The following is a 17,194-nucleotide window of genomic DNA, read 5'->3' as shown; positions in this document are numbered from 1 at the left end:
GAAATGGGTTAGGACAAAAGCCCACAGTTCTCTAAAAGTGAATTACCTATTGCAGTACTGCAAATGCCACAACTCACGAGAAATGGGTCATCATAAACATGGTCTTTCATGAAGTGCCTCCAATTCTCCAATAGTTCCTGAACCAGCAATTTTGTTATTTGCATTTCAAAACAAAGTTGTAACAGTACAATAGAAATTCCTGCAGATCTGAATTTGCTATAGAAAAAGCTTTGTAGCCTCAGAGATGGTTAGCTTAGCAGTACAAACAAATAGGCTCTTGACCCGAGAGACTTTCACTCTTGTAGGTAAAACGGTATCCCATAGATACACACCAATCTGATGAAAATCAATCCCATGTCATCTCACAGTTTAACAGCATTGTGAGTCTTTTATAACCTAAAGATTTAAGAGCAAGCTGTTGAGGAAATGTACTATACCTTCACACTGTCTGTTTTTCATGTTTCTCTGAAATCCAGGCTTACAGCGACAAAAAACAGATGTTTTTATTTGATTACAATATGCGTCATCTCCACATGGATTCACATTATCTTCACAGGTATATTCAGCAGGAGCTGGGATTTAAAAATGCCATCAAAACTAATATAATTCTAATTCTTGAAGTGGGAGTTTACTTTTTTTTAAATTTGAAATTATATTTATTATTCCATAGATAACTTTTTGAATTTATAAGATTATGATCTTCTCTCTAAAGCCCTCATTTCTTATAAAGGTGTAGAAGCAGATAAAACATAAGCTCATTTACATTGACTATAGTTCAGACCAAACTGCCAATAGCTGATATTTACAGCTGTTACTGAAGTACACTATTTTGTAAAAGGAAGAGTCAACGTTTTTAATGATAGGTTGTCATTACTAAGGTACAAATGAGGACTACACCCTTCTCTAAGAACCAAAAGATTTCCTACAAGCTACCTAGACATGTGGCCATTAATTGCTAACCTAAATTTAGTATTCAGGAATTCAATCAAGGGTACTATCATGTTATTCAAACAAGTAGGCTAAATCATCAGTTCTTAAACTTTTTCAGCCTGGAAATATGTATGAGGAGCAACATGCTCCAGTGGTCATGGGCTGTTACACAAGTTAGGACAGACTTGTGTTATTTGTCATTTCTAGCATAGTAGTTGCAATTTCATAGCTTTATCTCTTATTCCAGAAAACATTATAGCATTCAAATAAGTGAGAGGGACATTATTATAAAAATATTGTTGGATTAGCTCTATTTACTGACATATATCAAGTTATTTTGAAATATGAAAACTTTATCAGAATTTTAGCCATTATTAATCTCCACTGACTTTTGAATATTTTATAATTAATTAAAGTACATCAGTGGAATTATATATACCTCAGTTGAGATAATACGTGGCCATATTGTAGCGGGTAATGCTTCATCACCCAGTGAGGAACAATTCAGATGCATAAATGAGAAAAAATAAAAGACTCCATAGTAGAAAGTATTTTATGACTTTTACAAGCAATCCGAATCTAAAGTTATAAGTTTGGTTATGTTTCTTAATTTGAAAAATTAGATATCAAACATTAAACACAAAAATAACCAAGGTCTAATAACTCAAATATCACCACGCTCCAAATGAATAAAACAAATGATGTCTTCAAGAATAACTCAGCAATGGATTAAAATCTTAAAACACTGAATACATTATTAACACCTTACCTTCTTTTAAACTAAATATCATTATAAGAATCAAAAATATTAAATTTATATTTTATAAAATAAAATATTAAGGGATACAGATTTCTTTGGTGACATCAAAGTCTGTAATTGGAATTTGAGATCTCAGGTTCGGCCCTAATAAGGGTACTTATTGTGAAATTGAACTTTCCTACCTCATACTTTTTGATATAATTTAAGTGGCATTGCAAGGTTGTGTTGGCAAGGGCTTGCCGCCCAAAAAGTATACTGTTTGAAAATAAACTTACTTATTCTGCAGCCTTGTTCATCTGAACCATCTCCACAGTCATCAAGTTGATCACACTGGAGGTCCATGGGGATACATTTTTTATTGCTGCAAGCAAACTCATCTTTTTTACATGGTCTTGCTTTATATGTAAGCTTACCTATAAAGTAATTAAAAATGATTAGTGCTTCACAGAATCAAAACAAATTTACTGAGTACACAAACATTCAAGATTTTACTAAACACTGTGAAAAACATGACTCCACAATCCATATGAAGCTCTTGGGCCAAATAAAAGAATTCTGAAATTCTGGATTTTTAGAAAAGTAACAGTGCATTTACCCTATAATAAGTAACACTATATTTCCATAGGAAAATGTTTGAATATTCACCCTAAGTGGGACTTTGTTTTTAAAGCATTACAAACTGCTCCAGACCAGTTTAAGTCAGGGTTTGTCACCCACCAAATGATTTTGTCGCATACATTAGCATAGTCTTTAGTTTTATTGTGAAGAAGGGATTGTGTATGCAGACATACATTCTTTAGTAGCACTCTCCCCTCAAGGAACTGTTTAACAGAGAACACTTTTATTTTATGTTTTAAAATATTTTATTTATTTATTCATGAGAGACACACAGAGAGAGGCTGAGACACAGGCAGAGGGAGAAGCAGGCTCCATGCAGAGAACCTTAGGATGTGGGACTCAATCCCAGGTCTCCAGGATCACGACCTGGGCTGATGGCAGTGCTAAACCACTGAGCCACCCGGGCTGCCCAACAGAGAGCATTTTTTACCACTATGTTTTTCTTTCTCTCACACAGTATTTTCTGGAATAAAGTATGTATAATCAAAGGAGACTTACAGACTAGTAGAGACTTTGGATAAAGCAGCACAACTCTACTATTCAAATGAATGTTAGCAGATTATTTTCATACCGTGTCAGAAGATCAAGTGTCTGAAAAAAATATCCTCAGACATGCCACATGGAAAATACTTCTTTTTAATTTTTTGTGCCCCCAAACCATTATATTATCTTGTAGCTGTCAGTGAATCAATTATTTCACATTAAATGGATTTACCACCACAGTGATCTTCATCTGAGTTGTCCCCACAGTCATCAATCCCATTGCATACTTGCTCAGGCTGCAGGCATATTCTGTTATTTCTGCATCTGTGAGGTCTTGTGGGTGGGCAAAGAAATTTGGCTGAAAAAAAAAAAGAAAAAGAAAAAAGAAAAGCAGCTCCTTTGGGTACACTGAGTTATGAGGAATCATCCTTTCTGGGGGAGGGTCTTCCTTTTTTTGTTTTGTATTAGTTTTTGCTTTTTTTTGTTTTCTTCTTTTCAAATCCTTAATCTGACTTTTATGAATATCTTTTGTTGTGGAAATTGCCTTCATGTAGGTACTGGAAAATGTGTGATAATAGAAGCTATGATCCTCGTTATTTATATTAACTACAGAAAAGAGTGCACAGCTCAAATGAAATAAAGAAAAAGAACCAAACTTCATGGTCTCATTTCCAGATGCCTTATCTTAGCTGACTTCACTTGGTGTACCAAATTAATTTATGCCTGCAGTTTATACAACATGGCAGGACACTAAGCTATTTGAAAGAGCAATTTCACACAGAATAGAGCTTGAGCAAGCATATGTTACAGGCCCAAATTTGAAAATAGGTCATCCTGTGAAAAAATGCCCCAGCAATGCTATAACTGTGTTTCTTGCTTTGTATCTCTGTAAAGGAATGTGTAAATATATATTTGAGTCACATAGGGGATCTCTGTTATTTATTTTTAATATTTATGGGTATATGTAGCTTTGTGTGTGTGTGTGTGTGTGTGTGTGTGTGTGTGTACGTGTTAAAGTGACAACAATGAAAGCCAGAGAATTTTACCATTGTCCTTTCTATTATTATCTAATCTGAAGACTTCCATCTCTAGAGTAGGATACATCTCTCATGACTCTTTTTCCTTATGTGTGGAATAATCCAGGACTCTTTCATTGGTTTCCTGATCTCACTCGTGAATTCTCTGCTGATATTCTCTCTCATTCATTTTCATGGATTTACTTTATACTATACCCTTATGACTTTCAATTTACTAACTAATTTTAGCATCTCACAGTTGACTATAGGATATCTCTTCAAGAATTTCAAATTCAGGAAGTTCAAAACTCCAGACATAAGCTGGATTTCCTTCTCCCCAGACATAAGCTTTGTGTTATTTCCATGGTTCAGTTAGTAGCAAATAATAGCTACAAGTCTGGGGTTATCTAAATGCATTCCTCTTATTGACTTTCAACTCTTACTAGTCAACAAGTCCATTTGACACAGTCCCCAAATTTGCCTTCTTTTCTCCATATATACCAGCTATAATAACGCAGCTCTTGATTATCTCTTACAGAGAAAATAACAGTAGAATCCCAAGTGTGTATGTTTCATTGCTCAACCTAAGATCTTCCAAAAGGCACCAGAACAATCACCTTAGACATCAATCTGATCATCTCTCCCATAGTTATCCAGCATTTTCAGAATAAAATTTAGGATACTTTACATGACAGGGGCACCTGAGTGGCTCAGTGGTTGAGCATCTGCCTTGAGATCAGGTCATGATCCTGAGGTCCTGGGATCAAGTCTGGCATCAGGCTCCCTGCAGGGAAACTGCTTCTCCCTCTGCCTATGTCTTTGCCTTTCTCTCCACCATGAATAAATACATAAAATCATTTTTTAAGATACTTTACATGGCATAATAGACTGATCATTATTTTGTCCATACCACTCATCCCTGACAGTCTTAATATTCTATCAATACCATTTTATTAGCTCCTTAAGTATGCCACACTTCTTCTTGTATGACCTCCTTGGTTTAACTGAAATCTGGTTCCCACTCCAAGCATAGTTCCTCCCCTTTAGGTCTTTTAAGAAATATCTCTTAAATTTCTCAAACTTCATGTTATCTCATGTTCAAATATTCCCTAATTTCCAGCTTTAGCTTTCAGAACTTTTTTTTTTATATCCTCACATCTGTTTTTAAAAAGAAACTAAAAATAAAAACTATTATTTTGATGGCCATTTGATTATACATCTTTTTTATTGCTATTTTCTCATCAACCTTGTAAACATCACCCCTTCCCAAGTTTATTAAAGACTGTAGACTTTCCTTCATCATTAAAACCCTCCATCCAAATTCATTTCAACATCCTAAATGACTGATCAACACTCGCCTTTAACAAACCAGCCAATCAATACCTGTACCTCTTAGCTCCTTGAGTTTTTCATACCCAATGACCTTTAACTCTAATTCACCTAAGCCACCAACTATCCTAGAAGGTTAGAAATCATCTATATCTATATATAGTAATATTTAGGGGACATCTGGCATCAATAAATTAATTCATGTTAAAATTTTTAATAACAGAAAAGGGCTTACTACCCTTATCTAAAACTAATTTTTCATATGCTCTGAAAATCATTTTTTCCTGACTTTTCAGGAACCTTTCCATCTTTCTTGATACATTTCATTACTTTGGTATTTCTCTTCCTACTTTTTTTTCCCAAATTATTTTGTGGTCACTCACCTGAGTCTTTTCCTGCTGCTTGTATTTATTTAGATGTTTGGTAGCCCTCAATATTCTATCCTAAGTCACTTCTCTTATATCTTACTCTCACTCAGCCTAAATCTTACAAATTCTGTAGTATTCATTACTCCATTTTATTCTGACTTGGACATTTATAACTCTAGATCAGCTCTTCAAGCTTTAGAATCAAACAGAGCCTACATGTAATCTGTACTTGAATGTTTCCTCAAGTATATCTCAAACCAGGCGTTTAATCTTTACTTTCAACACTGTTCCTTTTCCTATGTTACCTATGTATTCAACTGTGAAAGCACAAACACCCTACAAATTATACTTAATAACTTCCTCTTCCTTGTCCCATGTATCTAATCTATTGCTTAATCCAATTTATTTTAGTTTTTAAATCACCTTCAAATCTGTGTATATTTGCCATCATGTGATACCAGTATTTTAACCCAAGCTACTAGCATAGCTTGCCTAGAGTACAGCAATTATCTTACCAAGCCTTGCCCCTTTCAATCCTATATATGTAAAATATAAATATAACTATATGCCTGTTGTACTTAAAACTTTTTAGTATTCTTTTATTTTTTAATATTTTTAAAATTTTATTTATTTATTTACTTACTTACTTTTAGAGAGGGAGGTTGAGGGGAGGAGCAGAGGGAGATGGGAAGAGAGAATCTTAAGCAGGCTCCATGTCCAGTGTGGAGCTCAACATGGGGCTTGATCTCATAACCCTGAAATCACTACCTGAGCTGAAATCAAGAGCTGGATGCTTAACTGACTGAACCACCCAGGTAACCCAAAACTTTTTGGATTTATTAATTACTTTTAGGCTAAATCTAAAAATCCTTATGAAGACTCACAAGGTTCCAGACTCTTCTGTCTCTTCAGTTTCATCCTAAACCAGCATCTACTTTGTTCTGTATTCTCCAAGCTCATGGATCTTTCAGTCCTTCCAGGAAGCTATGGTGTGCTCTGCCTCAGGGTTGTCTACATCTTGCCTACAACATTATGTCTTCCACCTTCCCTCCACCCATCCCTTTCACCTACATGGCCAGAACCCATTATTTTTATAAATTATGTGTGTGCACATATTTTTCTATTATAATTCAGAAACAACATAATCTCTGGTATAAACCCATTGTATAAGATTATGTAGAACTAAAACTGAAACTTCATTAGTTGTGCCTGCAGAGGACATTCTCCAAAGACTTTCATTTTTAAGTTTTAAATCCTTTTAAAAATAAGACTGCCTCTTTGTTTTTTATTCAATTGTAATGTCAGTAGTCAGTCATCATCTATCAAAAAATATTGGTTTAACCTGGTCCACCAAATAGAACAGATAACTTAAGTATATACACTTATGCTATGCTTTCTTTCATTCATCTGATGTGCTACTTAATTATTTCCAAATAATTAAATAATTAATAATTAAAATATCTTTAATTTAGAGGTGAAATGCATTTTTTATGGAGATTAGATGCAAAGAATGTGAAGAAAGGACGAAAAATGTTTGCTAGGTATAAGAAATCCTTTCCTTTGGTGGTATAAAATTGGACATTTATAGTTGCTGGTTGCATAAGTACATTCCTGACAATTATCAGTTGAATAAAATGAATTTGAAGAAACACTAGCTTTTGTTAAGATTTTCAGACTGAAATGTTATATAACTCCTAATTTAAGTTCTCTGCTTAGTCTAAATACATATGGATATGTTAATATATTTATAATTATAATGTAGAACGTATATGAATAAATAATACATAATATTTAAATATATTAATATATACTCATATATTAAAATAAATCTATATGTTTACATATTAAAATATATCAATATATTTACATATTATCTCATATATATCCCTTCTCTGAACAACATTGGTCTCAGTAGTGGGTAACTTTTGGAACTACTTGATTTTATTATTCACATTTTTTCCATGTATTTATCCATCCAAAAAAAATGTTTTAGTCTAAGTGACCAATTTGATACAGAGCCAAAGTCCTTATATGAACCTTATATAATTCAAAAATTCAGCTACTCTTAATCCTCCAAACAGGCTATAAACTATCTTCTGAATAGTGTTGACATGTGCAAGTTCAGATTTAGGGGGATTTTCCATAAAGTCCTCAACTTTGAACAGAGTAATCTCCTATTACCTGAACAAAAGCTGTGTATGTAACTACCTAACCTCAGGATGGTAGACTCTGTGGTTTGTCTCACCACTTCATTGATTCATGCCAGTAAATTAGATCGGGAAATGAGAATATAATCTAGATCCATGTGACATGCCATACCACACATATCAGGGGCTTCATCAGAGTTGTCTCCACAGTCATCTTCTCCATCACACACCCAGAAATGGAGTTTGCAAAGGGAATTATTGCAGAGAAACTCATCTGCTCTACATATATTTCCTCCTTTATTAAAAAGAAAAAGAAAAAGAGACATAGAGATGTAGCATAATTAGTGCTGGCCAGCAGGACACACATTCCTCTAATTCTTAGCACAGTATTTATTTCTCACTTCCTTATATTATTTTCCTATACAGTACTGGGACAAGTAGTATCCAAGCTATTTTTTTAAGTTACTCATGTTTTACTTTTCAAAATAATCTGATATTATGCAGACATATATTTTTAAAGAAAATACCAATAAGATGATAGAAGAAAGTTTTCTCAAATGTAAATTATCTTCCATTTTACATGATTTTTATTTTACTATAAATAAACTTAACTTTAAGTAGTATTAATTTTCATTATAAAAGTTGTGTTGTTCTGGAAAGAAAAGATCCTTTCAAAACTGTTAGAAAATTCAGCTGTATCTGGAAACAAACAAACTGAATTGCTGAAGACAGAATAACCAATAAAAAGTGTTTTGCAATCACAGAGAATCAGCTAATTTTATAACAGAATTAGAAGTTGGTAATGTGGTGAGATATTACAGTCATCCTTATAAAAACTACAATAGCGTCCTTGGTTTTTTGTGTATTTTACAAATGTTTGCATTTTTTTCTCCTTTCACAATTAAATAGAAAACATCAAGAATATAAGGCTATGCTTCCACTTAAAATTAAGTGTATGGACCCAAAATACTAATAAACTTTGGTGATGTATCTAGATATGTAATAATATAGTGGAAACTGCAATGGTTCTAGGATTAGGAACTTCCTTTTTCTTGCTCTGGACAAGTCTATTAATTTCTCTGGGACTTAATGTCTTCCTATGTTATAAGAGAGGCATGCTTAAAGTGATTTATAAGATCATATTTACAAGCAGTACCTGGGAAAACAACACAAAGTAACTTGATGGGAATTCAGAATTAAAATAAATAAGATTGCTCTCAGAGAATTTCACTACTTATTTAAACCTCATACATAAAATAATAAATATGGTTTCTATAATAGATTTGATGACTGAAAGTATTAAATATTTAAAGTGAATATCTATTAAAACATGGGGCTAGGGAGTGATAGTGCTCATCCTTGTGAGACTAGAAAGTCCCAAAAGGAAGCATTGTTCATTTTGTGGATGCACTTTGGAGGCAATAATAAGTCTAGGTTAGGGTCAAACAGCTCATCTTGTTGAGTTCTGACTTGCAGACAAATCTTTAATAATTTAGGTGGAGTAGCAAAGATTTAACTTAGCACATGACAGAATGAGATTTAGATTTTAACATGATAACACTAGCAAGAGTATGGAGAGCTTGGAAATGAAGATAGCAAGAGTGAAGCCAAGTAGTCTGGAGGAGGGAAAAGACAATTTGAAGAGGGGTTGCAGCAGTGCAGAAGAGAATTGCTGGTATTTGATTTAGAGTAGCTACATTTGAAAGTGCTTTGGGAGGTGCTCCAGGAAGTAGAACCCTCAGGATCTCATAGCTAAAAAGATGAAGTGGCAAGGGGAGTGAGGAGTCAAACACAGTACTCAGTTTTTTTTTTTTTTTTTTGGACAATTTGGTAAATATTGGTATTTTCAAAAATAAAGGAATACATCAGAAGGAGCAATATTAGCAGAAATAATGACACAATTCTTTTAAGGTACTTGTAAGACAACCACGTAGTGATATTTAACAGGATAGTAGATAAATGTATCTAAAATATAGGATAGGTTCTGGCCTGTAAATATGTAGCTGGAAATGATCAGAGTGCAGTTGTTATTTGAAATTTAGAACAAAACAGAGGAAATCAGCATTTAAAGATTGGAGAGATAAAACGGAGGCTGCAAAAGGACAGAACATTAGCCAGAGTGGTTGGAGAAATACCTGAAAAGTGGTCCAACAAGAAGGTAGTAGTTAGCACATTTATATAATGCTAAGAGAGGAGGTTCAGTGAAGTGGTGGTAGATTTAGTGAAATGTTTGTAGTTGGTTATTATTAGATGAAAATTAGTAGGGACTGTAATCTTTCATCCCTTTCCAGGAGTTTGGTCTTAAAGGGAAGGAAGAAAGGAGGAAGTTAGGTGTCGAAGAGATACCGGTTATTTGTATGGAGTAAAGCAAATATCTGATATCTTTAAGAGCTTCTGAGAATAATTCAATAGACAGAGTAAGCTTGAGGATACAGAAGAGAGTAAAGGTCATTGATACAACAAATTCCTTGAGAATTCAGAAAGTGTGAAGGATTTAAGATCTAAAGTAAAATAAATGGATTATCCTTAGATTGGAGCTGCAACAAATCTTCCATTTAAAGAAGAAGTAAGGGGGGAGAGGTTAGGCGAGGCACAGCTATCGGTAGATTTGCTAATTTGGTGACCAGATGCTGAATAAACCTCAAGATTTTTATTAATTTTGTGAAGTAAAAGGTGAGGAAGAAATTCAACTTTTTAAAAACCTGATAGGGTTAATGGTAGGGAGAGATGATTAGAGAAATATAGGTCAATTGCTTAGAAACCTAATAGTTGAAGCTGAGACCAAGCAACACACTCTAAAATATGGAAAAAGGCAAGTCTTTGGTGAATCCATCAAGGTAAGTTGATACTCACCACATAAGACTAACAATATAATATCTGGCATTGAGGTGCCCCTTTCTTTCAACTTCTGCAATGTTCAGTTCTAAAATGCCCTAATTCTGACAATAATTTCAATTATCAAAATTCATGCCAGAAAATATACTGCTATTTAATAACTCTGTCTGAAGACAATAAAAAGATAACATGTACAGTCTTTAGCATTAAAGAAACTTGAGATATTAATATTGATAGGAGGTGAGTGTTGCTTAATTCAGTATCAAAATCCATAGAATATGAAAGTTACATTCTTTCAGAGTAAAAATCCTCATGATTAAACCTCATTATTGCATGTTCCATTTTACAATGGATTATATTCAAACAATATTTGTGAACTCCTGACATCCTCTGATTACTACAGAAAATTTTAATTGTAGCCCATCAGTTTTGTTAAAAGGAAAAAAAAATGAGTTCCCAAAGGTATCACATTGGATAACATTATAATTAGCCCCGTTTAAGAGTGTTGGGCCTATTACTATTTTAATTAAGAAGAAGATAAATATAAATGAAATCACAATCACAACAATAAGACAAACGTTTTAAGATAACTTACTAAAGGCTTCCTATTGTATCATGAAGAATTTTCATTAAAAAAAAAAAAGTATCATGGGCCTACCATGACATCTTGAGTCTAACATAAAATGCTTTATTTTTGAAATGGCACGAGGCACACATAAGCAACAAAAAAAGGTATAATTTAAAGAGATTAGCTAGATCAAAATTCCAGTTTCCTAGTCATTAGTCATGTTCTTAATCAGCTCAACAGAAGATTAGAAAAATATAAAAGTGTATGTGTATACACACACATATTTATAAACAATAACCTATGTTTAAATATAACTGAGCTTCTGTCAGATTCACTGAAATCTGGACAGGCCATAATCACAGAAAATAAGCATCTAGAGTTCCCATTTTAATTTGGGTGGATAGAATGTTTAATATATGATAATATTTTATAATTTTAATTAGTAGTTAACACACTTGTGAGCCGATGATTACTAAAAATAACAATTCTCAAAAAAATAAATAAAAAGAATAATTCTCAATCTTTCCTACTGAAATTGCTAGGGGAATAAGGTTTGGGAGCGAAGACAAACATCAAGTTTCCTTGAGGCATCATGTTTTACCTTTAAAAATATGAATGCTGTTTTTAATTCCACAGTATTTGGCGGTTCATCTTTTTAAAGTAAAGTAAAAAGTGGATTCATTTGGAAAATGTTCCTGCATGCCTACTGCCTTCCAGACCCTAACACTTAGTTCATGTGTCCAGATTTGGGATGAATGAAGTGAGATTTAACAGGAGAGATATTTATTCTGGCCTTCCATTTCCTCAGTGCCTTGAAGGACATTTATCCAATACCTAAACCACTTGCTGGAAGTAAGTTAAATACTAGAATTCTGAACTTGATTATGTGTTAAGCTACAGCCATACAGGACCAAATACTTTAACCACCATGATAATTCACTGGAATTTACCTGGCAAAAAGAAACCCAAGAAAAATTAGAAACATGAATATTGAGACAAGGAGCTTTGAGACACATTTGTAAATGATTCAGTTAAAGGCCCTCCACTCTTTTTTAATCAGTAAGCTTAAATTTTATTTTATTTTATTTTTTTAAAGATTTTATTTATTTATTCATGAGGAGGGGGGCAGAGACACAGGCAGAGGGAGAAGCAGGCTCCCTGCAGGAGCCTGATGTGGGACTCTATCCAGGGACTCCAGGATCATGCCCTGGGCCAAAGGCAGGCGCTAAACCACTGAGCCACCCAGGGATCCCCAAGCTTAAACTCTAAATAGACCCATTTTAAATCTAAAAGAAAACTCAGATTTCAAATGCTATAATGTTCTGTCTTTTTAACTATAATGTTTGATTTTTAACCTGGAATTCTTTGTTCAAACAAATATTTCTTACGGAATTTTTTTTTAATAGATAAATCCTGACAGGATTGACCTTACACACACACATATATCCTTACTTTCCAGATATTCTTATGGCTCTGAGAGACTTTTCACTGTGGTTGGATTTGATAATATGAAAAATGGGCACAGAAAGGTTCCTAGAAGTAAGACAAGACACTAGATCTCTTGAATCTCACTTCATTAAATTCTCTGTTTTATTACATAGTACAAAGTCTACCACTCTCTCCCTTTGAAATAATACTTGAAGACTCCTTAAAAGCTTGGGAAGCTTCTCATTATGCTTAATATTAAAACCAAATTCTATAGCATGAATCTTCAATTACTTATAGTTCCTAAAACACTTAAACTTTGTCTCACCTCTGAGACTTTGTGCACAATGATCCCACTGCCTGGGATGCATTTCTTCATTCTGTTTGCGTACCTAATTTTTTACATCAAGAAGCTCGCATTCCAACAGGGGAAACTTAGTCAACTTAATACAGAAGTAATTATAAAGAAGGAAGAATATGATAACAAGAATGCAATCAAGAGTTGCTAGGGAAACACCGTAAGAAATGGCAATTTGACTGAAGACAGTAGCAACCTAGTGGACTAAAGGATAGATATAATTTTCATTGGCAAAGGTATTGAGATGGAAAAAATAGCAGAGGGATCATGAAAGATGTTGAAAAGCATGAAAACTGTTGCTAGACTTATTCTTCAGTTTGGCTAGGATATATGATCCGTAAGGAGAAGTAATAGAATATACAGGTAGGAAGTAAAATAGGATCATTTTCTTGTAACCCTGACGGCCATATTTGTACGTAACCAGGAAGGAAGAGCTTCGAGCAAACATTGATATAATCAGAGCTACGCTTCAATAAGCTGAACCAGGCAGCAGTGAGTAGAATGTGTTAGAGTCCAATTACATGGTAATACATGAGCCCAGGCAAGAAGCAATGAGAGAAAGACAGACTGAAATTGAGAGGATGGAGCTCATTAGCTAGAAAATGGAAAAAGATGAGTAATTTAATTGTCCTGAAGTCTTAGAATATGACTGAATTTAAGAACTTTCGGTGCCAGAAGGTCTACAAAGTTTACAGTCTCTAAGGTGACCAATTATAGATTGTGAATGTGAGAACTTATCCAAAAGTAGAAAGAGCTATTAGGGAAGTCTAACCTTTTACGGCTCTATATAAAGCACTGCAGATTCCAAATGAGAACTAGGATTCCTTCTGCTGAATATTACAATTCTTTATCAGGTTTGGGATGAAGGTCTTAGTAAATCATAAAGGTTTGATCTAGTATTAAACAACATGGAGGATATTTTTGAGTGACTAGATATTTACAGAAGTAAATATTTTAGAAGTATTTTACCTTTTTTCTCTTTTTTTTAGTTTTTATTTAAATTCCAGTTAGTTGGCATACAGTGTAATATTAGTTCTAGGTGTACAATGTAGTGATTCATCACTTCCATATGACAGCCGGTGCTCATCACAAGTGCCTTCATTAATCCCCATCACCTATTTCACCCACCCCCTCACCCACCTCCCCTCTGATAACCATCAGTTTGTTCTCTCTAGTTAAGAGTCTGTTTCTTGATTTGCCTCTCTTTTTTTCCCTTAGTATGTTTTGTTTCTTTTTTTTGGTGTCGTTTTGTTTTGTTTTGTTTTGTTTCTTAAATTCCACATATGAGTATTTGTCTTTCTCTGCCTGACTTCTTAGAAACCTAATAGTATGAAGCTGAGACCAAGTAACAAACTGTAAAATATGGAAAAAGGCAAGTCTTTGGTGAATCCACCAAGGTGAGTTGATACTCACCATGTAAGACTAACAATATGATATCTGGCATTGAGGTGCCCCTTTCTTTCAACTACTGCAATGTTCAGTTCTAAAATGCCCTAATTCTGACAATAATCAAAATTCATGCCAGAAAATATACTGCCATTTAACAACTCTGTCTGAAGACAATAAAAAGATAACATGTACAGTCTTTAGTATTAAAGAAACTTGAGATATGAATGTTGATAGGAGGTGTATAATGCTAAAATCTTAGCATTATCCATTCCAGGTCCATCCATGTCATTTCAAAGGTGTATTTACACCGTATAAACCCTGAATACATTTTCAAATGCACTGCAACATACTCAGTATCTTGTATCATCTCTGTTGAGGATATTCCAAATATACTGAAATGGAAAGTCCACTGAAAGACTTTTGTGACCAGCTTAAAAGAAATTTTGCATTTAAACAACATATTTAACATTATGAAAATAATAAGAGTTGTGGAATTTGTGATCATTTGAAGCTTTGCCCCACAATTTTTTCGCTTTCATCTCATTAGCTCTAAAGTAGTAACAACTGCTGCTTTTAATGTAGTGAGTTACAATTAAAAAGTTATTATCTGCCAGGAAATATTTTCACATAGCTAGAAAATAATGTGCTACAAAATTGAAAGTTGTCTTCCAGACAGACAAAAAATGTAGGTCATTTTCTCAGCCATATAGCAAAAAGGAAATTTGGGACACAACCTGCAACCTATATATGATCTAGCAACTTAGTATGTGCAATATCGTGTGCCATATGTTATCATTCTTTCATAGTAAGACAAACAGTGTGGAAGAGAAAACATACACCAAAACTAGTTTTGTAGTAGTGGTTATAGTGGTTATATTCCCTGCACCCTTCTCTGGACCCTATCTCTGACCCAGCATCCTATCTGAGAACATGGTAGGACGCAATAAACACCTCCGCTTTGATTGCCTTTGTCATATGAAGATTGATACTTACTGTCTGAAATTAGCCGGATTTTGCTTACTCAGAACAGAATGTGCAATGAAACAAGAATGGGTAAAGAGAATCATTTGATGATCCTATCGTCTGCCTCTAACACACTTTTGATTCTGCACAACATTTTAACTGTCATTCTCTTATTCCCTGGCATGCGCACCCGTGTGCGCGGGCACACACACACACACACACACACACACACACACACACAGTACCTTACCTCTGTCACAGTTGTCTTCATCACTGCCATCCACACAGTCATGAATGCCATCACAGAGCCATCTAATTGGAATACAGTGGGCTTTATTCCTGCATCGAAACTGATCTTCCTTACATTCAGTCACACAGTCCATCTGTTCGAATACAAATGGGCACTGCAGTTTTCATTAATGATAATGACATAGTCAAAGGCAAAATAAACATGCAGCTGACAATATTGGAGATTTATTACACTGTGGGGCTTTCTTTTATTTTGACTTAATGAACACAACCTCTACAAATGACAATGGGGTTTAGTATACAAACAGCATGCAGATTCAGGTATTTGCTGCAATTACTGTATTCAGTGTACTTGTCCTAATATTTTAGGCAGTGCCAAGAATAAAGAACCTGTCTATTTTTATTACATTTGCTTTCCCGAACCTAATTCCTATAATTCAGAGATTTTAATCAAATGATAGATTTTACCTCATCTGAACCATCAGCACAATCATATTCTCCATTACATTTCAAAGATGCTGAAATACATCCTCGGCTGGCACATATATATTCACTTGATGAGCAAGTAGGAGAAGCTGCATATAATTATAAAGTTAAGATTTAGATTCAGTGAAATGAATGACTGGTTTGATAGATAAAAACATATCTATATATATATGCATGTAAAAAATTCATAGACAGTCATGAAAAATAGGTTATTTAAACTATATTCAAAATCTGATATTAAACATTTATTTAAAATGTGTCTCACAGTATTATTGCATTTCATTAAATATACTTTAATGATGTAATAGCCTGTTCAGTAAGTGTTCAACTTACTAAAGAAAGGAAAAAAACCTAAATATCCTCTATCTCTTTAATTTTGAAGAATTTCCATAACTTTAAATTATTTAAATATAAAGGCCTCAAATTATTTTTAAAATTATAATGGGATTTAGTGACCCCTGGGAAAGTTAATTTATATATGCATCATATAAAGCTAAAAGTAGAAATCTTGGCATGTTCTCATAGACCCCATGATATCTTGCTGGCTCTGTTGACATAAATGTCATATTTGCATAAGTTCTGAGAAGTATTTTTGTTTTAGGGTCTTAAACATGAATATATGTATAATTAGCTGAGGCTATAGAAAGTATTCTTTTATGACATAGAAAATAATATTAACATGGATATTTAAATTACTATCAGTACCAAATCTAATTAATCGACTTAGTAATTATGATTGTTGCCTTTGTCTACAAGTTTGAGTTTGCTAGGTTTGCACTCAAATCTCTGGGGTTCTTGGCTTTACGTTAGACAACTAGGCAGCCAAATGTACTTATAAAATGACTTTATGGTCTCAATTGTTTACTCCGAGGATGCTAAAAAAGCTTTTTCCTAGAGTTTTAGTTCCTTTTAATTGGCAGTGTTTGCCTAGAGATCTGTACTTATGTGGATTCTGAGGACCAAATTCAGTAAGTAAAAAGATGTGATCAATTAGCAATATGGACCATGGACATTGTACTGGGACATAGCAATGTGTGGGTCCCGTATCTGCTACTCTCACCTGGGCTCTCAAAGTAATGCTTTTGTGGTTATACATAGGTTATAGTATAATTTTCTCCCAGTAATTTTTTTTTCTGTAAGATACTGCTATTAAAATACCTAAGGTATAAAAAATTAAGTTTTAATGAGCATATTTACAAAGCTATATTTAAGGGATAAAAATGTATTTTGAATTGGGTGTTATTTTCCTGTACTCTGGTCTTGCTTCCTA

At 33.8% G+C, this 17,194-nt stretch overlaps 1 protein-coding gene across 1 annotated transcript in view; it reads right to left on the bottom strand.

The window, feature by feature from the left end:
• The window catches only part of LOC112912708 (low-density lipoprotein receptor-related protein 1B-like), a 142,400-nt gene that overhangs the window by 112,253 nt on the left and 12,953 nt on the right, over nt 1-17,194 (bottom strand). Inside the window, exons 4-9 of the mRNA XM_072745171.1 lie at nt 15,907-16,013; nt 15,440-15,572; nt 7,824-7,946; nt 3,024-3,149; nt 1,966-2,103; nt 438-572 (exon numbers count right to left, since the gene is read on the bottom strand). Of these exons, the coding sequence (XP_072601272.1) occupies nt 438-572; nt 1,966-2,103; nt 3,024-3,149; nt 7,824-7,946; nt 15,440-15,572; nt 15,907-16,013 (762 nt within the window). The remainder of the gene's footprint in view (nt 1-437; nt 573-1,965; nt 2,104-3,023; nt 3,150-7,823; nt 7,947-15,439; nt 15,573-15,906; nt 16,014-17,194) is intronic.

The sequence above is a fragment of the Vulpes vulpes genome, unplaced genomic scaffold (assembly GCF_048418805.1).
Source record: "Vulpes vulpes isolate BD-2025 unplaced genomic scaffold, VulVul3 Bu000000699, whole genome shotgun sequence".
Taxonomy (NCBI): domain Eukaryota; kingdom Metazoa; phylum Chordata; class Mammalia; order Carnivora; family Canidae; genus Vulpes; species Vulpes vulpes.
This window is presented reverse-complemented; position numbering and strand designations above follow the sequence as displayed.